Here is a 24,396-nt window from a genome sequence, read left to right as displayed (position 1 = left end):
GAGACAAAACCGGCGATATCATTACTAATATGGATAAGATAGTTCAAGTGGCTGAGGAGTTCTATAGAGATTTATGCAGTACCAGTGGCACCCACGAAGATAATGGAATAGGGAATAGTCTAGAGGAATTTGACATCCCACAAGTAACGCCGGTAGAAGTAAAGAAAGCTTTGGGAGCTGTGCAAAGGGGGAAGGCAGCTGGGGAGGATCAGGTAACAGCAGATTTGTTGAAGGATGGTGGGCACATTGTTCTAGAAAAACTGGCCACCCTGTATACGCAATGCCTCATGACCTCGAGCGTACCGGAATCTTGGAAGAATGCCAACATAATCTTAATCCATAAGAAATGGGACGTCAAAGACTTGAAAAATTATAGACCGATCAGATTTGCAGACTGTTGTCTACAAAGTATTTACTAAGTTAATCGCAAATAGAATCAGGAACAACTTAGACTTCCGTCAACCAAAGGACCAGGGAGGATCTCGTAAAGGCTTTTCAACAATAGACCATATTCACACTATCAATTAGGCGATAGAGAAATGTGGGGAATACAACCAACCCTTATTTATAGCTTTCATTGATTATGAGAAAGCATTTGATTCAGTCGAAACCTCAGCAGTTATGCAGGCATTACTGAATCAGGGTGTAGACAAGCCTTATGTAAAAATACTGAAAGATATCTATAGCGGCTCCACAGCCACCGTAGTCCTCCATAAAGAAAGCAACAAAATCCCAATAAAGAAGGGCATCAGGCAGGGAGATGCGATCTCTCCAATGCTATTCACAGCTTGTTTACAGGAGGTATTCAGAGACCTTTGGGAAGGATTGGGGGGTAAGAGTTAATGGAGACTACCTTAGTAACTTGCAATTCGCTGATGATATTGCCTTGCTTAGTAACTCAGGGGACCAATTGCAATGCATGCTCACTGACCTGGACATGCAAAGCAGAAGGGTCGGTCTAAAAATTAATCTGCAGAAAACTAAAGTAATGTTTAACAGTCTCGGAAGAAAACAGCAGTTTACAATAGGTAGTGAGGCGCTGAAAGTGGTAAGGGAATATATCTACTTAGGGCAGGTAGTGACCGCGGATCCGGATCATGAGACTGAAATAATCAGAAGAATAAGATTGGGCTGGGGTGCGTTTGGTAGGCATTCTCAAATCATGAACAGCAGGTTGCCATTATCCCTCAAGAGAAAAGTGTATAACAGCTGTACTCACCTACGGGGCAGAAACCTGGAGGGTTACGAAAAGGGTTCTACTTAAATTGAGGACGACACAACGAGCTACGGAAAGAAAAATGATGGGTGTAACGTTAAGGGGGATAAGAAGAGAGCAGATTGGGTGAGGGAACAAACGCGAGTTAATGACATCTTAGTTGAAATCAAGAAAAAGAAGTGGACATGGCATGTAATGAGGAGGGAAGATAACCGGTGGTCATTAAGAGTTACGGACTGGATTCCAAGAGAATGGAAGCATAGCAGGGGGTGGCAGAAAGTTAGGTGGACAGATGAGATTAAGGAGTTTTCAGGGACAACATGGCCACAATTAGCACATGACCGGGTTAGTTGGAGAAGTATGGGAGAGGCTTTTGGCCCTGCAGTGGGTGTAGCTAGGCTGATGATGATGATGATGATGATGATGAGTCGAAAAAGTTGCAGTTTCGCCGAAAAGGCAAAGCATCGATTGTGATAGCAAATTAGCAGACAGCTGTACGAAGTAAGTATAGTACTTTTATCAGCCGTATCAACTTGTAAATATTCACTTGCTAACTGAATTAACAAGCATGGTGTCAGCGCACACAGTAAGCGTGTGCATATCACGCTTGATGACCATGGACACTCGCTGTCAAAATGCTGGTGTGAGGAAACGTGGCCGCAACAGCAGTGAGCGAAGGGACCTTCATGCTGTCTATCACTTAGCGCAAACTGAGCGCCAAGAACGCACAGCCTGCACAAAGCTACAAGCCGCCGACTCACCTAGACTGTGCCCCCAATGCAGATCGCTCTTAAGATTCAGCCATGCAACTGCACTCAGCCGCTATATGCACAGTTGCAGCCAGAGCATAATGCCTCCGCCCCCCTCCCTCCCCTCCCCTTGGTGCCCCGCAGTGTTGGGTGCCTCATGCGCGGCGGAAGACGGCATGCTCCCTCCTCACTTTTCTCCCTTTTAAAGTAAGGGCGAGATTGAGCCGCAAGCGTCGGCTCCCTTCGCACGCTTTCATTCGCACATACAGCGTAGGACACATGGCGATGGTGTTATCACCCTTGGACTTTACACGGAACATCACGGCGACAGCAGAAATTTGCCTAGGGTGTCCATATAATTGCTATCGCAATAAAACATTGCTCTCAAGTGACACCTGTGAGTCACTGCCTGAGGAACTATTTCCCGCAATAATTTTCAAAAGCTGTGATGAAATATAGCTATGTACGTTTGAAGTATGGTAAACAAGTTGATCCACAATCACTTGCACACTTCCTTTTGTACTTATGCACACACTGGCATGCACTTAGCCTCTGTGGGCCTTCTGGGAGATGCGAGTGCTGTGGTGGCCAACTTTTCGTCGGTGGCTTTCATTGTTTTACTTTTTCTCAGCAAGTCTACACTCTTAACTAATATGGTTGCGCATATGTTTTATTTGTCAGCATCACCAGCTTCTGTAAAGTTGGCAAAGTTCCGCTACAGGTTTTGCACCATCCACAACATGAGCAGGCTGTAATGGGAAAGGTTTGTTCTTTTGCTGCATAGTCTTCTGGGCTACCCATGATGTTCTGTGCAGTGATGTTTTGTGCATGTGAGTCACTGAATAAATGTCCTATTACAACATTTGTTGACTCAAGATGTCCAAGCCCATGGCTTTATTAAAAGCTATATGTAAGCTTGTTCAAAAATTGTTTCTTTCCAGACAGTGCATGTGTTCTGCATTGCTAAAATGTCAGTGGTATCAGTTGCATTGAAGAGTGAAGATTCCATCATGGACTGCTTGTCACAAGCCTTGAAGAATGACACGGGAGTAGAGGCTGCCGACCAGCTGTTACTCACTGAAAGTGGAAGAGTCGCAGACATCAAGTACATTAAAGACAACTGCAAGCGATTCCAGGTTTGGGAAAAAAATCCTTCGTCTCATCTCCTTACTATTACTCATGGGGCAAAGGTGTCGAATAACTGCACTGGCATATTCACAACTCAGCCTGTATATCAAACCTGAGTGTTTCAAACTGTTATTTCTGTTTAACTGTAGTTGTATCTTTTTAAAACTATGTGTAATAATATGGACACACTGTATGTCAGTCTGAAAGTGAACACTCGCTTAATACTTCAATATAAGTATACTTGTTACAAAGTGTCTGAAGTTTACTTTTTATGCATAGATGTGTGCCTAACATGTCATTGGAAGCACAACTTTTCTCACTCTCTAGGATGAACTTGAAAAACATATTGGAGTTATATTGACTTTATTACTAGTTAAGTGTTCCCCTTAAGATTGTACCATACTGAGCTCTTGCACATTTGGTATAGTAAAAACTGCACTGTGCTGCATACTGATAGGGCATGCCTCACCATGACCACTTCTGCTCTGAATTTCCTTCTTGAAAGATTTTCTGTGGCAGAGCCTCATCAGCTTAGTGTTGCAATGAGCAGTACATATTTTATTTTTAGAGCATGAATATTAACTAGTGGTAACATTGTTAAGGGATGGCCATTTTGATTGGCAAACATTGAGAACAAGTTACCAGAAGAATTATTTCATGGTATACTATATGTTCTCATGTAAGGGCAGCAGTTCTTTTTTGCCCCCTGTAAGTTTGAGGCGAGCTATTGTGGGTTTGTGGGTAGAAAACTATAATGCCTGCTGCTATGTGCAACAACCTTGGGAGGCCTTTATTTTAGCTTCATTTGCCACCCCATTTGTTGTCAGTGGCACGTAACTGCGGAGCTAGACCATCTGGAGTCTCATCCATTTCAAAAATGCGTTTTCAAGAAAAAGCCATCCTCAGGCTCAAATGCAAGTTTGCACAATGAAAAAAAAAAATGGGAGTTTTCGCTTAAAACAATAATGCCCTCGCACATTTCAGCCAGCATGGGAGCAATAAAAGCTCACAGCACAAGCGCATACAGTACTTATGAAGTGCAAAGCCTGTGGGTAACACGACATACATGCGTTGCACGAACACATACATGCAGTGCTACAGGACAAACTCTGGGGCGCTGGGATACGAATTTTGCCATTGCTTAGAGTTGATATTTGCAGAAACAACCAAACAGGAGACCGATGCGCCTCTGTTCCGTGTGGATATGGTGCTGTTAAAAGGTGAAGCGTTCCTCAGTTGCAGGCTTCGATGCCGCATTACGCGTAAGGTTGCTCGATGAAAATTTGCTCAGGTAATTATGCAAACATGTATGGGATGCTGCAGTTTAACATCTTCGTACACAAAAAGCACAAAAAGCCTCATATGCATACATGACAATGCACAGCTGTGTTAGAGGGAATGAATGATTTTTGTACATGTCTGATAACTCATTTCGATATATAACATCACACAAAAGACTAGGATGGATTGGAATCATGACAAACCCCACTAGTGCTGGTGATGTGTGCCGTTCTTGCTAGCTGTCCTGGTTTTTGTGTGCTATATATTGAAATGAAAAATTACCGACTCGCCCAAATCACAGTTTTACTGATAATTCGGATCCCTTCGCAGCACGGTCACATGCCCCACGTTACTGTATAAGGATGTCCGAAATTTCAGATGCTGAAGCCCCTTGATGATGGATTTTTCATACTTTTTTGCTGTGGTGATTCATAATGGCACTGATCAAGACCACCACCGCCGCCATTTTGATTATCTCACAGCCTGAAACCAGCACTCTTCACTCACCGATCTGCTGGCAACTGTAGACAACTATAACCACCGTGGCCATTGTGTGCTCTACAATGCTAGGCTTAGCTGCTTCGACGTTTGCCACCAAGCTTCCAGCTGTTCGGTGCCCTGTTTTAAAGCGCAGCTCTTAGTCACCCGTTCCTACGGCATAGGCAGCTGTGTAACCGAGCGAACGAGCACAGCAAAAGATGAAAGACGTGAGGGGGAAAGTGGATAGGATAGTGCAGAGGAACCATGAGGCGGAAAGCGGAGGAATGTATGGCGAACGCATGACAAGAAAAGCATAGTGCGGCGACGATGGTTACAAGATGGCTCCAGAGAAGCACGCGTCCTCTGGGAAGTCTGGCGGCAGCGGCTACTGTGAATTGTGCCCATGCGTCACCCACACACTGGATCTTGCTATCGAGGCAGTTACAGCACACCTAGCTCCATTTGCAGTGTGCCGCACGAGACAGATCGTCTGTGCCAGCCAATATATTGCGAAATGAAAGCATGTGTAGAACTGTGCTCAAATTTCGCATTAGGGAGTATCGTAATCGTCGGTGAATTTTTTCATTGAAAGGATTTGCCTCTGTCAGCTATGGCAGCGACTGTGCCTTCATCACCCTCACCGGTGACTTCGAACGGCCGAAAGCATGGCAACGATCCAAGAAGTATTGCGAAGTACCGGTACCAAAAGTCAGCTTCGCCGCAATACAGCAATGTTACGCGGTCAAGCATATGCTATTAATTGCGGTGAAGCATGCCATGAGTGGAAAGAGGCCACTGTCATGGGACATAGTATGTGTTCCTTAATCGTACACACGCACCCACTGTCTCCTGTCACGGTATGAGTACTGAGACACTTAACAAGCATACTGGCAGGCCTTTAGAGCTATTTTGGAGGTGGCTGTAGCGATTTCAGCTCTTGAGGACTAAAAGGCATGCATTTGTTTTTTCAAACATATTTGCGATTCCTAGGGAGTCCGAAAAATCCGATGTTGTTTGTAGAATGGCTGCATGGCCAGAAAGTGTGACGGCACACACCGTGGGGTGCTAGGAAAAAAAAAATTTTGTGATGACACCAACAGTTAAGTCTATGAGCTTTCCACCAAAAGATTATCAACTTTAGTTACAACCAAAGAGGACACCTACACGCTTCTATGTACTGCATCAATACCACAAAGTGATACTGCTGCACGTCCACACTAGGCAAGGTGCACTCTTATGAAAAAGGGAGTGCGGCTGACACAGAATTTTTTTTTGTTTTTCCTGAAATATTTAGGTCTGAATTTAGCAGCTCTTACACAAAAATATATGTGTCAATCTCTGTTATAATTTGTGCCAACTGCAGCTGTATTGATATTAAGAGACTGGGGACCTAAAGACAAAAAAAAAATTATTTTACCCGCACTGCATTGCCACAAAATGAGAAAATGATACACAGTCGCATGCTTTAATTTAGAAGGACATCAAAGGCAAATATCAAGTAAATGTGGACTGCTAAAATAACATTCAGAAAGCCTTGCAGCACTTCCTTCATGCCAAGAATAGACGTGGATCCAGATAAAATCTCAGTGGAAAGGGCCTGCATTACTCTAGCGCAATTCAAATCACCCGTCTCGAGCAAGGCAGTCTGACACCGCATACATCATCACCCTCCTTTATGGCCATCAGTGAGTGAAACAGCACCCAATAGCTGACACTACGGTTTCTTGCATAAAACGGGAATGTGCAACCAGAAACTGAGCAAGGTCATCACATGGATGCTGCATTTACTGCTGCTTGCAGTTAGTATGAGCTTTGCAAACCAGCAGAGGTGGTGCAGCACTATGCAATGCCGAAACTACCACAACATGAGTGCAGGCAGTGCAGGGTCGAGCAAGAACAAAGCCTTTTGACCATCTTTGTCGCAGTAATATATATATATATATATATATATATATATATATATATATATATATATATATATAAGAAACAAATAGAATTGGGCAAGCAGCATTTTCCTTGTTCGTATAATATGATGCAAGGATCTTTTTATTGTTAGTGGTTAAGTACTAGTGACAGACTTATAGTGAGGCGTCGTAACATCAGCGGGCTAGTACTGGTATTTTCTGGTAGTCTCAAATCCTGTTTTACATTTACCTCAGTTGTTTACTGAAGTACTGTTCTCTGTAATAGACATTTTCAAGCATTAATCTGTCAATATAGCTCGACTTAATATTTGGCATCAGTGTCTTTAGTCTCTCCTTGAAGTGCTAAGTCACCCAATAAATGTATTATGCAATTGAAATAGAGAATACAGTACATTCATGTGGAGTTCCTTGTATCAAAGCACATATCAGGTGCATTAAGTTGGAATGATGGTGATTCTCTTGTCCCTCTGCATGTTTTTTCTGTGTCATGTGTTCAAATGTATAACAAATTGTTTGAGCATTCGTATTCAGAGCGAGCAAGGCTTTTGAAACTCAGTTGTTTTTGTACCTCATAGTTGGTTCTATACTTTTCTGTTGCATTACATCAACCTGGCCTCGCAGCATTCTGTCAGATCTTGAAATTGCAAATTGGTTCTATGTCATAGGATTCTAAAATATTATGAGAGGCCTTCAAACTTGTGCAATGTAGTGGCATTGAGGTTAAGCTAAGATGTTGCTCATCATTTAATTGGGTGCTCTAGGATTCAGAACTGAAGACATCTAATGCACTACATTTATCAAATTTGCAGGATGCTAATTTCTTCAAACAGTTTTCTCTCTCTCTCTCTCTCTCTTGTTTATTAAACTGTAAATTTTTCGTTATGCCCATTCCCGGCTTTTTCATTATTCCCGCCCCTCACTTTTATTTTTCCTTTTTTTCTTCCTTTTTTTTGCATTTTTTACTCTGTGCAGGAAGCTGGAGAGGTGATGCTTTACCTTATTGACACTTCTGGCCATACCGACAAGGATGAAGAGTCGCTTTGGCTTCAACAGTTACAAGAGTGCACAACTCGGCTCTCAGACAGTCGCACCTACTTGAAGAGTATTGAGATCAGGCGGGAGTGGGCTTTGGCAACTTACACTGTGCGCCAGTCAGTGCACACATTTCAGAATGTTCCACGTGCCTTCCGCAGCTTCCAGTGAGCATTATTCTTTCTTATTTTTCCCCTGCCTTCCAGGTACTGTACAAGAACCAAATGCTCAACTGTGGAATAATGTAACAGTTGCTAAGGTTTGAATTTAAACTCAAGTACAACTTCATTAGAAGAAACTGCAGTGGTTCTTGAAGAATTGTAAACCCGCATTTAATAATGGTAACACATTTAAAGGCTTGGCTGGCATATTGCTTTAAACATGAAATGCTGCTTTCCCCCATTTAGGTTAGCTTGAAGGAGAAAATCTGTAGCCCAGTTAATGTAATTTAGAATTTAAAAGTGAGTGGAATCTATTTGAAGCCAACATCATTGACTTTTGCCAATCATCTGAGTAAGGGAAAACTGCTTGGTGGAAACACAGAGGGTGTGTGGTAAGCCTGCACCACAGCACAGCACAGCACAGCATAGCACACAGGTCTGACCTGTTTGCCATGTCACCTAAGACAATTTTGAATGTAAATTGTCTTGAATAAAGAGGGATGAAGAACCTGACAGCTTTGTATGCTCACCAGTTAGGTGCAACCCAAATGCATACAGTAGCATATTTTCCATAGTGATGTCACATATACTGAAGCAGTCTTGCAAAGCCATGTCATGCATTCATGTGTCTGGGAGACAATTGCAAGTACTAGTAAGACTTTGTAGATATAGGCAGTGTTGGCAGCATTTGGAGTATGTTAAAATAGTGTTTTTGTGGAAATGACAAAGGAGAATAGAGACCAAATTTAAAGTAAAAAACTTCAGTCTAATACTTGTGTTACGTAGGTGCTCGTGAGCTCCCTTCAACTTATAGAGCAAGAGACCTCCTAGAGGAGTTCGACAACAATGGAGTTGTAGTCATGTCACTAGCGAGTTTTTCACAAAAGCTGCCAGAGGCACTTTAGGCACTGTTTGGTTTATGTACGCGCACAAAAATTTCAGGTCTAATTGTTCCTAACACTATTTTACTGAAAGTTGTCTCAGTGAAAAATTATTGTAAAAATTTTTAGCGGAAAGTAAAATGCACTCAATAAGCATGCGACCCATACAGTGATGCTGGCAACCTAATGCTTACCTGGGTATTTTTGTAATACTGTGGCACAGGCCCTGATTTTTGCTGTTCTTGCTGTAAGAGTGTGGCCTGACCACAACATTTTGTTCCCAGTCATTTTGTGCATACTTACAAAGCACAACGAGACACACTCACACTAAGCAAGAGAAGGATGGATCTGTTTGTACACTTGATGGGCACTCTGGATCGAGAGTATAGGGAAGCAGTAAGCATAAGTGTGATCAAGCATTGCTTGAACTGTTCTGTAATGGAGCCGGAATCGTTACACTTACAAGCAAGAGTGAATTAAAGACAAATTAAAATTAACATGTCACTTATATGTCGAGCACTGTGGGAATGAGATTACTTGCTTCAGCCTCCGAGGGATATTGCCGAACTCCCTTCATCAGTAGCTCCATTAAACTTTCTTAGCAGAAGGGTGACACTAAGTGCATGTTCCTCGAAATAAAGGTGAGAGTTAAAACAAGTTTAAGGGTGCCCATTTGACATGGACATAACACTTATGCGGCAGTGAGCATAAGCACAAAATTGGTTCCTTTGTTGAACATCATTAGTTTACTTTTTCTAGGTCTTCTACTATGTGAGAATTTATGTGCAGCGTGCCCCAGCTAACTTTCCCAAGGTTTAGAAAATATGCTGAAAGACCTTAGAAGGGCGTGACCAAATGAGTGTTCTTGGCTATTGTATGGAGCAAGTTACAGTATTTTGTGTATTCTACTGAATTGCACAAACACTCGAAAATAATTAACCAACTACGCAAGTATTAACTGAAGGGCAAAACTTGCAATGAGAAAGTTGTAAAGCATTCTAAGAAACATCTAATTCAGTAGCTTCCACCTTCCAACTTGTTAAATAATAATTTTTCTGCATCATAAAGAAAGCCCGTAAAATATTAAAGAAAGGCACGTGACATGCCCACTTGTGCGCCACGATTGCAGTGCTCTCAAACGTGCCATGTTTGAAGAAACAGTGCATTTAACCTGGTGTGCTGCCTGATCTGCTTATCGCTATCATGAACCACCACGAAGAAAGCACATCACTGGCGTAAATTGTGCAGTCAACACCTCCATCGCTGCCCTGTCACTTTTCTAAGTGGCAGCATGCACTATTCGTTCATACGTGACACGTTTGAGAGTACTGCAATGGCAGTGCGCAAGTGGACATGTCACATGCTTTTTTTTATATATATTTCACTGGCTTTCTTTAGGACACAAAAAAAGTTATTACATAATAAGTAAGAAGTTCGAAGCTGCTTAATTAGATGCTTCCTAGAGCAGTCTATAACTTTCTTATTGGAAGTTTTGCGTTAAATTTAATACTTGCAAAGTTATATTTCATCTTCGAATGAGTATGTTTTATGCAGGGCCCTTTTTATTGGAGGGGTGAATTCCTTATGGTCATCAATTTTACGGAGTTTCTTTTGCTCCGTATACGTTGATGTGCAATTGGGGTTGAGTCGTGTGGCCTCACTGTCTGTGAGTGACACCTTCAGTTTGGTCAGTGCAGAGTGTCAAAGTGGGCTAATGAGAGTGGTTTTAGGCTGAATCTTCAGAAAAACTGCACCCCTTTTACAAAGAAGAGGGGCCTGGTACCTGAGCCCAGCGGCAAGCCGCATGGACAGTGCATATGTCAGAGCGCGGAGCGCAAGTTTATAGGCATCATAGTTGGCTCAAAACTGTCCTTCATACCCCACATCGGGTGTCTTGGGAACAGGTGCCTAAAAACAGTGGAACATTCTTAGGATTCTCTCATATACTGCATGGGGTGGTGACAGGAAGTGGCTCACTAACGTGTACAAGAGCCTCCTACGTGCACGCTTGGACTGCGGTGCCAAAGTTCATCAGTCTGCTACTCCGAATGCCTTCAAGATGCTGGATCCCGTTCGCCATTTGGGCATCTGCCTGGCCACAGGTGCCTTTCAAGTCCAATACGAAGTTTATATGTATAATTGAACAAATGTTCACTCCATCTGCAAAGAACATACATCAGCTTCACATATTTCCTCAAAGTACATGCCAGCCATGAACATCCTTGTTACTTAACTATTAACAATTGGATGTGCACTGTTTTTTTGTATAACCAACCCACAGTGAGACAGCCTTTTTCACTACATGCGTGTGGATGCTTCGCGAAAAAATAGATTTATCACTTATTGAACACCGCCCAATGTCTCCAGTGAAGCTGCTACCACCGTGGCCATGCCAGTAGAATGTGGCGCATCATTAGTCAATGTCACAAAAAACGTTCCAGAGGCACACATTCGAATGTATATTTTGGAACTTCAGTTGAAGTACCCTTGCCCTGAATTTTACACCAACATTTCAAAGTCACATGCTGGCATGTCTTTTGCAGCTGTCAGTCCATCCTTCTCGGAATCTGACGTAATGTACCCCCAAAGAAATATCTTTACTTCTAAGGCCTATGCAGTACTGTCAGTGGTAAAACACATTAACAGATTGAAACTACAAAAAAACAGTATTTACAGACTCCTTAGAGGGCCCCTCACCAGGTCTGGCCATTTTGAGCTGACAAGCGCAGAGCATACAATGTGCGCTAACGATCGTGTTTGCAAAGAATTACATCGCTACGCGCCGCGGAAAGGTCTGAAATTTCAATCCGAATGCTGTTTTCTCTTTCCCTCGTGCCGACCACGCTCCAAGCCAGGCGGTGACGTGCTCGTGTCCCTGCGCCTACGTACTCGTGTCCACAGAGTGACATTGCTCGTGGTGACACGTGACTTCGAGAATTATTCAAGGCAACATCTGTTATTTATGTGATCTGTTGCTTGAATAGACGAATTGAAGTTTAGAGAAATAATAAAACACACAAACGGAATGTCTGTGTGTTTTTTGTTTTACTTCACACCGAAGCAAGAGAGATGTACTTCCGCTTCATCTGCTTGTTCTCATGGTCATGCAGTCATGTGCGCAGGTACCGAAACAATGCCATTTTCTACCGTGTTCCGGTGTGTGATCATGCTCTGCAATGCGCTTGTATCCTCAGTATTCGTGTAGCATTGAATTATACCGTCATGTGTCCTTATGCACAGTGTGCAAAATCGTGCGTTGCATGAAACGAGACATCACAACAGCTCGTGCGCAATGCCATCAGCTAACGTGTGCAGTACCGGGAAAAAAAAAAAAAGAGGAAAAAAAGGTGAGGAGAAAAAAAAATGAAGGCAGGGCCCATGACGTATGCGTCACGCGATCCTCGAGGTCTGGTATGGGAGCACACAGGGAAGGAATTTCGCTTGCGGAGGCTAGATGGGTCTAGTGGAGAGATTGTTTCGCAATGCATTGGAGCTCGCCTTCTGAAATCAACGGTTCACGGCACTTATATATTTCTATCTCGGCTATTAATGAGCCGGTTTTAAAAAAAATTTTGCGTCAGAATGCTCCCCAGAGGACGACACTTAACAACTTCCAGCGTTTGACACAAATTTGCTATGGGGCCTGGTGAGGGGCCCTTTAAGTGTGTGAAAGCTTTGAAGTCTTCAGCAGCACAAGAATCCTGTTATTACTAACATTCTGAAGGCAAGCAGAATGCAAGAACTTCAAAGTGCTTAGATTGCAAGAATGCCAGGTGGTTAAAATGCAGTAAAATCCTACTGCGTTCCCTTGTAGCTCAGATGCAGCTTTGTGATGTAGGATTAAGGCAATCAGCTAGAACATTTTCGTAGAATGAGTTGTCAAATGCAGTTTTGACTGCAGGTCCTTGTACCATGTCTCAGCAGTGACTGCTAGCAGCAAAGGACTTCTTTACATTAGAGAGGTACTGAATATATAACATGCTTTTTCAACAGGGCGCACTTGAGCTCAGAGATTCCTGCACTGCAGAAGGCATTGTCAAGCATTCATGTCGACGTGAACAAGCTCACAGCAATGATGAAAGTTGTGCATGAAAGGCAAGTCACTTTGTCCTTGGTGGCATTGCTTCTCAGCTGAATGCTGAGAAGCAACAAGTAAATATGGTAAGGGAAAGAAGTGAAAACTCTGGAGAGAAAATTGTCAAGGAAAAGTGTGACATTTCTTGAAGCATGTTTTTAACAGATTGCTGCCTGTTCGTCGTTCATGGTTGGCTGTCATTTACAGCTTAAGCAACTTTTCAATTTGCAGGGATTTGGTTCTCAGCCTGCTCCTTTTTTTCATTGTAATAAATTAACTGCCACCTGGCACTTCATTTGTGTATGCCTGTACCAGTTTATCACTTCTGTGTTCGTGCCTATGGCCAAGACCAGGCCTTAGTAGAACTTGAATCTAAAAGCTGATGATCACACTGTCTAATGAAGTGCAAGTTCACGATTATACTCTTAAGTGCACTGAAATTATTTTTCGAAAATTTTCAGTTTCTTTTTTTTTTTACTTGAAATTATTTGTGATAGCCTTGTGTTGTATGAGTGTGCTGTTGCTGCCTTTTTACTATACTTGCATTCATGCTCTCATACTTTGCTTATTTAGAAAACAGCACTCTTGTACCAATGGCATCTCTCATAGCCTAGATGTTGCTTTGGGCCTATTATTACGATAGCAATTATATGAACACTCTGGGCGCACATCTGCCGTAGTCATCGCTGTCGCCATTGCCTTGATATTCCGTATAAAGTCCAAGGGTGATAACATCGTCCCCGTGTGCCGTATGCGGTATGTGCGAGAAAGCTTACAAGGGCGAGCCGACGATGGTGGCTGTTGCATATGGCACAGCCACCATACTTGAAAGCTATCTGTGATGGGGACAGGGTCTGCGTGTAGGTGCACTGACGGCCTAGCTTCGTGTGCGCTGTGTTCCCACCGCTTAGTTCATGTTGAGGCAAGAGGTAGCACAAAGAGGTAAATTCACTCCCTTCTTCTGCTGAGCTTCACTCCAGCATTGTGATAGTGAGCTTCTGCGTTCATCAAGTGAGATGTGTTCATGTTTACTTGTGCGTGCATGACATCATGCTTGTTAATTTAGTTAGTGCGCAAATGTTTACAAGTTTACGTGGCCAATAAAACTAGTATCCTTACTTCGTATAGCAGTCTACTAATTTGCTATCGCAATCGACGCTTTGTCTTTTGGGTGAAACTGCGACTTTTTCAATCAGTCAATCAATGCGCAAGCCTTTAGGACACTCTTTTGAGTTTCATTCAGTGTAGTGTCTGCATGCATGTGCACTCACATAAGCATGCTGGAGAGAGGTCAGGCTTTTCTTACTGTACCAGCTACATGCTTAATACACCCAATAGTGCTTCATCACTGTGCTGCATTATTCTTGAGCTATGCCAATCTTAAGGATGACATCAGTGCTTAGGTTCAGTTGTCCGGTACCCTGAATGTGGAACAAAATATAGGAATGCATATCATTAGTGCAAAATTAACATATTTAGTTTCCTATGTTTCTTAATGATAGCTGCTGAGCACAGTTGACCTTACATGCTTGAACTAATAAAACAGGCATTATTCAAATGGTAGAAAGTTGTCTCTTCAAGTCTCTCTCTCTCTCTCTCTCTCTTGATATATATATATATATATTTATTTATTTATTTATTTATTTATTTATACATACTGCAGCCTCGGTGAGGCTATTGCAGGTGTGGGCAGTGAAGAAAAAAAAAAAAGGAAAACAAGAAAACGAGATACAGGCACAAAAAATATGAATATCAAGTATATGTAAATGTTTTCAAAAATTCTTGCGTAGGTAAAGAGCGGATGCTTCCAGGTAGTGAATTCCAGAGTTCAATGGCCAATGGAAAGAAGCTGTGCTTGAACATCTCCGTTCGGCAAAAGAAAGGGATAAGGTTGAGATTGTGAGAACTCCTAGTGATAGAAGGTAGACTAAAGTTCAAATAATTATTTAGTGTGACAAGGCGCTCAGAATGAATCAGCGTGTGTAAAAAATTTCATGCATTCTAAGCGGCGGCGAGATGAAAGAACTGTAAGACCTGTAGCTGTATAATGGGAAGAAGGGGAAAAAATCTCGGCTATAGTTGCGAAAAAATGAAGCGCACTGATTTCTTTTGGACTGATTCTAACTTTTTAATATCGGATTTTTTTATGAGGATTCCATATGATGCAGTCATAATCAAGAATGGAGCGGATAAATGTTTTATACGTCATCAGTTTGGTATCCTTTGGAGCCTTACGCAGTGAACGATAGAGGTAACCGAGATGTCTAAAAGCTTTGTTACATATGATGTCAATGTGTTTCAACCATGACATGTCATGGGTGAAATGAAGACCAAGGTATTTAAATTCGGTTACTCTTTTTAAATCTTGACCATGGAAAGTGTACGTGAAAAGTGATGGAGATGGGCGTCTGGAGAAGGACATGGAAACAGTTTTAGTGAAATTAATGTTCATTTGCCATTCCTTGCACCACCTACAAAATTTTGCAAAGGAGTCATTAAGTAAATCATGATCCATTGGTGTGTTAATACTGTGATAGAGGACGCAATCATCAGTGTAAAGACGAATATTAACGGAACACGCAATGCGGCAAGTCATTAATATATAATAAGAAAAGAAGCGGGCCTAAAACGGAACCTTGTGGGACGCTGGATGAAACACCGACAGGAGAGGAAATAGAGCCGTTAAAGTGCACAGACTGAGAACGCTGGGTTAGGAAGCTATGTATCCAACCAACCAGAGAAGGGTTATTTAGAATGGAGTTAAGCTTGTAGAGGAGTTTTGGGTGTGGGACGGTGTCGAAAGCTTTGGATAAGTCAACAAAAAATGCCGTCAATCTGTCCGCCTAAATCCAATGACTTACAAGTATCGTGCGTGAATTCGATTAGTTGGGTAGTGGTGCTATATCCGCGACGGAGACCATGTTGGTAATTGGAGAGGATATTGTGGCTTTCAAGAAATTTCGTGATGTGTTTAAAAAATTATATGTTCCAGTAACTTGCATGAGTGGGCAGTTAATGATATGGGTCTGTAGTTCTGCAGAAGTTGAGCGTTACCGGATTTGTATATCGGAATGACCGTAGCAAGCTTCCAGGATTAGGGAACAGTGGAGGTGGATAATGATTTACAGAAGATAACGGAGAGGTATCTGCTTGTCCAAAGGGAGTAGCGAACGAGGAAGGAATTGGGTATGTCATCTGGGCCGCAGCTCTTTTTAGTATCTAAATGGAGGATCATGTTCAGAACACCTGAACTAGAGACGACGATGTCTTCAATAGGAGGGTATGAGTCGCAGCTAAAAGGTGGAAGTGAAGAGTTATCCTGTGTGAACACGGAATGAAAATAGAAGTTAAAAGCGGAAGCAATCGTGAGTGAATCTGAAACTGCAACGTCCTTAACAACTAAACTGTTAGTTGTTATGTTACTTGGCATTATCGATTTCCAGAACATACGAGTGTTTGTTTTCATTAATTTTGGCAAAGTAACAGCATGGTAGAAATCCTTGGCAGATGTTAGTTTCTGGCGAAGTTCCTTCTTGGCATCATTGAACTCTGCAATTTTGTCAGGATTACCATTTCTTTTAGACTGTATATATATATATATCCTTTTTATTACCACTCCCCCCCTCCTCCCTACCCAATATCATTTTTACACTGCCTTGACATGCAACTTTCTAGTTTGCTTATATTTGCATATGAATGTTGCTAACAGCCTAAAGTCTTTTTTTCACCAAGCCTAAAAACCATGCAAAATTTAAATCACTCTTCTGTCATTCTTTTTTAGCTATACTACAGATGTGGAATACCTACAGGATTGGAAGAAAAGCAAAGGTCAGTCAAAGCCACGGAGGTTTTACTTCAGGTTATGAGAGTCTGTTAGTCAAACTATAAATCATTCCCATGCTGAAAGTTATTATGCATCTTTTCAGGTGAGTTGTACTGCTGTCATTAATATGAATGATCATTGAACCCAATTTTCACAAGCAAACTCATTAAGAAGTTGATTTTGGACATAGTAGATAAACCCCTTGGTTTGCTAGGTCACATTTATCTCCAACATATGAGCCAAATTGTACACCTTTGTGATGTAGCATAACACCCTCAATTTCACTGAAATGGCTGCTTGCCCATCCTTGCATACTTAAATACCTGCCATATTTTATGTACATTGTGCACAGCATGGCAGCTTATTGGCCAGTTATGCCACGCTCCTTTCCACATATTGACCAGTGATTTCCAGCTGACAAACAGTGAGCAAGGTGGCATAGTGTGTCACAGAAAGCATAGAAAGTGAATGCAAAAGAACAGAAAGGCAAACCATAGCAATACAACCTGTCATGAAATGTGTGTGTAATTCTGAATGATACCGTGATAATCAGACGTTCAGCACAGTAGGACAAGTATTGACAAGCTTTGTTGGCAGGTAACTACATAATTATGAATGCCAATAGCATTCTTCAAGGTGCACTGATGTTATTCTGCGTATTTAAAAGCACCATTTTAATCTCGTGAGAAGTGAACAAGGTCATGGATTTCTGCATCGGCTGCTCTACTGCAGTAGGAGCTCTCTGTCTTCTTTTATTGCAGCAAGCTTTAGCTTTCACTATGCTACACAGTTTTAGTGTGAAAGGAACGGCGAAAGGGAGCAGCAAAATCAACATCCACATGCAAGCCAGTGCTGGCAGAGTGGCAGAGATGAGTTGAACAAGCACTGTCAAATTGTAGGTCATGCGAGAAGTTAAAAGGAAAGTCTAGCAGAGTGACACAACAATGGGTGCATTCTATGAAGAATGAAGAGAGAAGAAAAGCTTTGAGGATCATATTTTATTCATCATAGCTCTGCTGAGGCAAAGAAATCTTGGGAAATTCTTTTAGGAGCAGATTTCCGTACTCATGTATGCCCGTTCATGCCAAAGTCATTTTTTCAACTTCATTTAAAGATATTTCAGGACCAAGTTACAGTGATTTTTTACTCTGCTGTATTGTTATTCTGCACAGTGGCTGATAGTCAAAAGGAATAAATTCTGTGGATAGCTGCAGAGTTTTACTGAGCCGTGGTTCTGATAGCATTCCAGGCTCCACCTAGTGGCTACCCTAGCCAATCCAGATTAATAGTCAATGTCTGTACCTGGTTTGGCACATATCAGTGGCTCAGTTTTCATCATAGTACTGGTTGCTTAGCTGCTTTGTGTACAAATTGACCTAGCATTTTCAGTTGCCATTCCACTTTAGCTTTTTTTTTTTTTACCTCTAGAGCTAAAGACCAACCAGAACAAATTAGTTTGCTTTGACACTATGGACTGTTCATTCCTCAAAATTTGAACCATTGCAATTTATTTTAGGTACCTGTTATTTGATCTTTCCGTTGAGTGTGGGAGTTGGCCGACGTTGAGGTGCACTTTGAGAATGGATGGTTTATTTACATTACGTACAAGACTTAGAAACAAGTAAAATAACAGTAAAAAGTCATTGGCGGCCAGCAGCAAATCGTATGCTGCAGCCAGTGACATAACCCCTTCAGTCTCTTGGGGTCATGTCACTTTCAGCCAATCACTGAGCCCGTGCAGGTGTCGTCATTTTCATCCAATCGTAGGGCCCGTGCAAGTGGCGCCATGCTCGGCCAATGGGGCAATGGGCTCTACCCTCCAGTGGCCGCATCCATCCGGCATTGCCTCCCCACCTGGTCATCCTTAAACGACCTTCCAGTGCTGGAAAGCAGCTTTTCTCGGGACTAAGGTCAACTACCTCGAAACGTGCCAACCTCCATGTACAGTGAAATCTCGTTGATACGATTCGGCTAAATACGTTTTTCGGCATAATACGTTTTTTTTTTCGTTCCCGGCCGATGCCCTATAGAGGTAAATGCATTTTTGTACGGCTAATACGATCGTATTTCCACGTCGGTTTGGATAATACGATCCCGGAAACGTCTTCTGTATGATGATAACATCAGAGCCAGTCCTTTGAAGCGGGTGGGCAGAGCTACTGAAATTAACATCGAGCGAAACGACAGGCACGGCGGACTAAAGACGCGGCGACGCGCGCTTTGTATGCTCGAGGCTTGGCCTGGCTCGGCTCGGCTAGAGTCCGGCCGTGCTTCTGCACAGCGCCTGCAGCAGTGTGGCGGCCTCTGGGAGCAATTTTCGCAAGCTCGCACACCAAACGCACCGAAGGTTTTTAGCGCCATCTATCCTAAGACATAGTACTCACGGTAAAATCACGTGACCAAGAAGCAGTGATTGGCGCATGCATTGACGATGCTGTAGGCTTTGTTGGCTTTGTGCTTGCCATTTCTCGTTGCCATTTTGGTGTTTCGAGCGTTCAGCTTGCACTTCGCCCTTATCGTTTCTTCTGTTTTGGTGCCGCGTTTCACCCGTGCGCTTCACCATGTCTAGAAAGCGTAAAGCGTTATCACTGAAAGAAAAACTCGACGTCCTAGCAAAAGTCGACGAAAATCCGCAGAAGAAACGTGTCGACCTGGCACGCGAACTTTGTTTGCCTGTCTCCACGCTGGACACGATCGTCGGCAAGCGAGAAGAAATTCAGAAGAACATTCAAGTCTCCGGCGCCGGCGTGAAGCAAACAAGGGGCGCCCAGCATGGCAAGATGGAAGAGGTTCTTCTGGCATGGTTCAGGGAAGTAAGGGCGGCGGGCGTGAACGTGGACGGGACAGTTGTTCGCGAGAGAGCTGATGAGATAGCACTCTCGTTGGGCATCGAAGATTTTAAAGCTTCGCGCGGGTGGCTCCATCGTTTTAAAACACGGCATGGCCTGTCGTATAAAACCGTTTCCGGCGAAGGGAAGTCTGCCGACCAAGATCAGGTCTCCAACTGGCTTTCGACTCGGCCGGCGGTGATTGCTCAGTACCAGCCAAGGGACGTGTTCAACGCAGATGAAGCTGGGTTGTTCATCAATCTTCAGCCCGAGAAAAGTCTCAGCATAAAAGGTGAGACGTGTCAAGGCGGAAAAAAAAGCAAAGAAAGAGTCACCGTATTGTTGTGCTGCAACGCTGATGGAACCGAGAAGCTCAAGCCTACTGTCATTGGCAAATACTGGAAGCCACGCTGCTTTTCGCGTAACCCACGCCTTCCTGTCATTTATAAAGCGAATAAGAAGGCATGGATGACCGGAGCCCTTTTCACAGAGTTCCTCACACAGAGTTCCCCGCGAACCGTAGAATTCTTCTGGTTCTCGACAATTGTGCCGCGCACCCTGTCGATACTTCGTGGCTGCAAAACGTAAAAGTAATTTTCCTGCCGCCCAACTGCACCAGCCACTTGCAGCCCCTAAATGCAGGAATCATTAGAAACATGAAATTTCACTTTAGGAGCTTGTTGATCAGGCGCTTTTTGGCCAAGATTGACTGGAAAGATGCCAGCTTGAAGGTGGATCTTCTTGATGCCATCCATTTTCTGGCGATGTCATGGGATCGCGTCAAACCTGACACCATCGCCAACTGCTTCAAGAAGTGTGGCTTTTTTTGTGCACCTGGCGATACTGAGGAAAATGGAGATGACGGCGCAGAGATTGACATCCCGGACTGGGGTGACCTCAATGTCGACGCGTCTCCGGAAGAGTTTGTATCGGCGGACGACCAACAGGCGACATGTGAATTGCGCACCGTCCAAGACATCATTGCAGATGTTACCGCTGAAGAGGAGAGCGACGACAATGACAACCAAGACGCCGGAGATTGCAGCAGCGATCGTCGGCCATTAAATACTGACGGTGCTCTCGAAGCTTTGGACGGGCTTCGTGGCTTTGTCGCGTCTGCGGAGCTCAGCGAGGAAACTGCTACTCGTTTTTACGAGTTCCAGAAAAGCTTGCTGCAGGACCTCGAAAAGCAAAAAGTGCAGCGCAAAGTGACGGATTATTTTAAAGTGCTTTAATAAAAGCAAGTTCTGTGCCAAGTATGTATTATTCGCGATCTTTTGGAGTCCGTTTTGGATAATACGATTTTTGGATAATACGTTTTTATTTTCGGTGCCCGTGAGAATCGTATCAACGAGATTCCACTGTACACTTTCAGGAAGCGTCACACACGAGGGGAGACAAAATCTCCATGTTCGACCAATGCCTCCTTTACTAGATGCCTGCCGCGTGAGCCGAGAAGCTGGTTCCTGCCCCTTTCCTCTTTACTCTTCCCCACCCGGGTCGGCTGCGAGCGCTAGCTGCGGTGGCCGCTGCAAACCTAAATAACGCGGCCCTGCCTCCGAGATTTTAACGGCGTCTTTTGCGATCCCGGAGGCTGGACCCGCAGTCTCTCGTCAAGCCATTGGTCGAGCGCGCGCCAGCCTAGTAATCGTCACTTCCTCCGCAACAGAAAGTGGGTTGGCTGCGAGCACCGTCTCTCCGCGACTACCCTGAACTACGGGAACCTCTGCTCCAATGGGAAGACTAGCGAGGCAGCAGGCATCTAGTAAAGGAGGCATTGGTTCGACACACGAGGATGGTATAGCCAGCCTGTCTGGCGGGTGCGCTAGCATGATTGATGCACGCTGGCGCACCATAATTGGAATGCATCGGCAAGTGGTTGCACTCGGAGAACTTGACCGATGCTGATTAATGATCCATATCTAGCACTGTGTTCTCTTTCTTTTGCCAGTGCTATTATAAACAGTTCTGGCTCCACCACCACAGTGTCTGTGATAAGTGACTAAATAATTTTCTATTGTTTATATTGCTTGTGCAATTGACACTGCATAATGAATATTATATATCCTACTGTGGCACTTTTAGACATATTATAGATCGCTTCAGTGCTCCATATCAAGTTTAGTGTGCTTTTCTGATGTTTCTACAGGTGGATCTTCGACTGATACAGGCAGCTTGCTTAAACAATGGTGTGTTTGTGATGAGCTGCTCAGTGATGTTTACAACCAGGTATGTCGGTTTGATTTTAAATTAAACAGACTTGAAGCAGAGCATGCCTTTGCCCCATATTCAGTGAGAAGAGCTTGAAAGGATACTGCCTTAAGTACCCAGTAAGTCTATAGTACATTATAATTATCACATGGTACTATTTCTGTAAGTTACATAGTTTTAAAATTAATTATGAGAGGTATTATTTGGCCCACATCTTCAATATTAATGTGTTAATTACCATTCATACTTGTTTGTGTAACTTCCTTCCAAGCTTTCATGTATTCTGGGGGGAAAACAAGTGTGGATGCTAATTTGTACCAGTAATTACAGGGTTTGTGTGCTCTTCTAGATGCATTGCTTCTTATTTAACTAGTGTCTTAGATGTAAAAAGTCCAGTTTATGGGAAAATGATTGCTTATCTACTGTATGTGCTGTGAAAAATTTTTGCGGAGAGCTTGTCATCCTCCTCCCGAACGTAATGAAAGTTTGATTAATATTTAATCTCTAACATTGTTGCTTATAAAAGTGAAATCCAAGATATTGTTAGACATCAGTGTTACCTATGGTGTCTCATGAATTGTTTTAGAGGGGGTTCACCTGCAGAAAGGCAGAAAGATTAGCCCGTGCCAGCTTACTCTGACCTGCTGCTCTGCTTTTGGAAAGAGGGACTTGGAAGGAAAAGAGTGATATATTCCTTATGCTGAGAACTACGAGGTGTGACACAAAAAAACCGAGACTGGTCCAATAACTTATTGTACTTACTGAATCAGTTCTCTGTGACATTATCACCTTCAAAGTAGTCACCTTCAGCATTCACACACTTCTGCATTCGGTGCTGCCATTGCTGGTAACCGGTCTGGAACGAGGTTTTTGAAAGGCCCTTCAGGAGATTCTTCGTTTTTGCCTGAGCCTCTTCAACTGAGGTAAAATGGGTTCCCTTTAAGCAAGATTTAACTTTAAGAAGTAAAACAAAGTCGCATGGAGCCAAATCAGGAGACTCAGGAGGATGCCCCATCACAGTAATGTTTTTGCTGGTCAGAAACTGCTTGACAGATAGGGCCGTGTGAGCGGGTGCATTGTCCTGATGCAACAGCCATCCATCACTCCACAACTGTGACCTTTTTTTCCCAATTTTTTCACGAAGTCTTTTTAGTACTTCAATGTAGTAGTGTTGATTAACCGTCTGACCACTGGGAACCCACTCAATCATTACAATTCCATTAATGTCGAAGAAGACAATTAACATTGCCTCGAATTTTGATTTTGACATGCGTGCTTTTTTGGGGGGTTTTGGGGATCCTGGAGACTTCCACTGCATTGACTGGCACTTACTTTCTGAGTAATAGGTAAAAATACATGGTTCATCACATGTTGCAACAGATTCCAACAAATTTGGCTCGTTTGCAATGTGTTCTACATGTCCACACACACGTCTTTACGGCACTGTTTTTAGTCAATGGAGAGAACTTTTGGAACAACCTTCGCACAAATCTTCCTCATATGTAATTCGTCCATTAAAATGCGTCAAATAGCTTCCCTATCCAAGTGAACCAACTCCGCCACTGCACAAACATTTAATCATCGGTCACCACTGATCACATCACGAACTTTGGCAATGTTTTGGACTGTAATCGCTGACCTTGGGCACCCAGCACGTTCATCATCTTCCACACTGTCCCTTCCCCCTGAAAACCGCTTATGACATTAAAACACACGTGCACGAGAAAAAGTTACATCTCCATAAGCCTCGGTTATTATTTGAAATGCTTCCGTGGCTGATTTCTTATGTTTCACAAGAAACTTGATGTTGATTCGCTGTTCAGTTTTTACAGAGACATTTTTCCGGCATAATGCAGTTGCACATGTTCACTCAATGACGCAGCACTCCCAACTGGCGTGATCGATTCCGTCGAAACTGGACGCATGAATAGAGGAGGTGTGTGGGATTATGTCAGCAAAACAGTTATTGCCAACTCCACTCTTTTTTTAAGCTACACACTTAGTCTCATTTCTTTTGTGTCACACCTCGTATGTCTAGCAGCACCTCTGTGTTGGCTGTGTAAGAGTTGCCTGTCCACAGTCAAGTGCATTCCACACTTTACTCACAACCTGCCGTGGTTGCTCAGTGGCTATTGTGTTAGGCTGCTGAGCACGAGGTCGCAGGATTGAATCCCGGCCACGGCGGCCGCATTTCGATGTGGGCGAAATGCGAAAACACCCATGTACTTAGATTTAGGTGCACGTTAAAGAACCCTAGGTGGTCAAAATTTCCGGAGTCCTCCACTACGGTGTGCCTCATAATCAGAAAGTGGTTTTGGCATGTAAAACCCAATAATTTATTTTTATACACTTTACTCACAGAATTAAAATTCCAAATCTGATATTTTTATTTTTATTTTTTTTATCATGAAGGTGCTATGACATATAATTAGTTAAGAATCCCAGCACATCTATACTGGCATGCTAGGGCAAGACCACATTTTAGGGAGTGGTATAGTGGGGTAGTACTCCAGAATAAATGCTTTCAGATCGTCAATTTCATTTGACTTGCTTTAGATATCTGTGTTAGTGACGATAAATATTCACAACATTTTATATTGTCTCAG

General features: G+C 43.1%; 1 protein-coding gene across 4 annotated transcripts in view; it reads left to right on the top strand.

Annotated features, from left to right (window-relative positions):
• The window catches only part of LOC126547003 (inhibitor of nuclear factor kappa-B kinase subunit alpha-like), a 115,104-nt gene that overhangs the window by 41,282 nt on the left and 49,426 nt on the right, over nucleotides 1–24,396 (top strand). For all 4 annotated transcript variants that reach the window (XM_055062953.2, XM_055062951.2, XM_055062952.2 and 1 more), the window contains exons 9-13: nucleotides 2,907–3,101; nucleotides 7,752–7,978; nucleotides 12,847–12,948; nucleotides 16,710–16,756; nucleotides 21,729–21,808. In XM_055062953.2, coding sequence (XP_054918928.1) covers nucleotides 2,907–3,101; nucleotides 7,752–7,978; nucleotides 12,847–12,948; nucleotides 16,710–16,756; nucleotides 21,729–21,808 — 651 coding nt within the window. The remainder of the gene's footprint in view (nucleotides 1–2,906; nucleotides 3,102–7,751; nucleotides 7,979–12,846; nucleotides 12,949–16,709; nucleotides 16,757–21,728; nucleotides 21,809–24,396) is intronic.

The sequence above is a fragment of the Dermacentor andersoni genome, chromosome 1, assembly GCF_023375885.2.
Source record: "Dermacentor andersoni chromosome 1, qqDerAnde1_hic_scaffold, whole genome shotgun sequence".
NCBI lineage: Eukaryota > Metazoa > Arthropoda > Arachnida > Ixodida > Ixodidae > Dermacentor > Dermacentor andersoni.
Note: the sequence above shows the minus strand (reverse complement) of the source record. Positions and strands in the feature narration are given on the sequence as shown.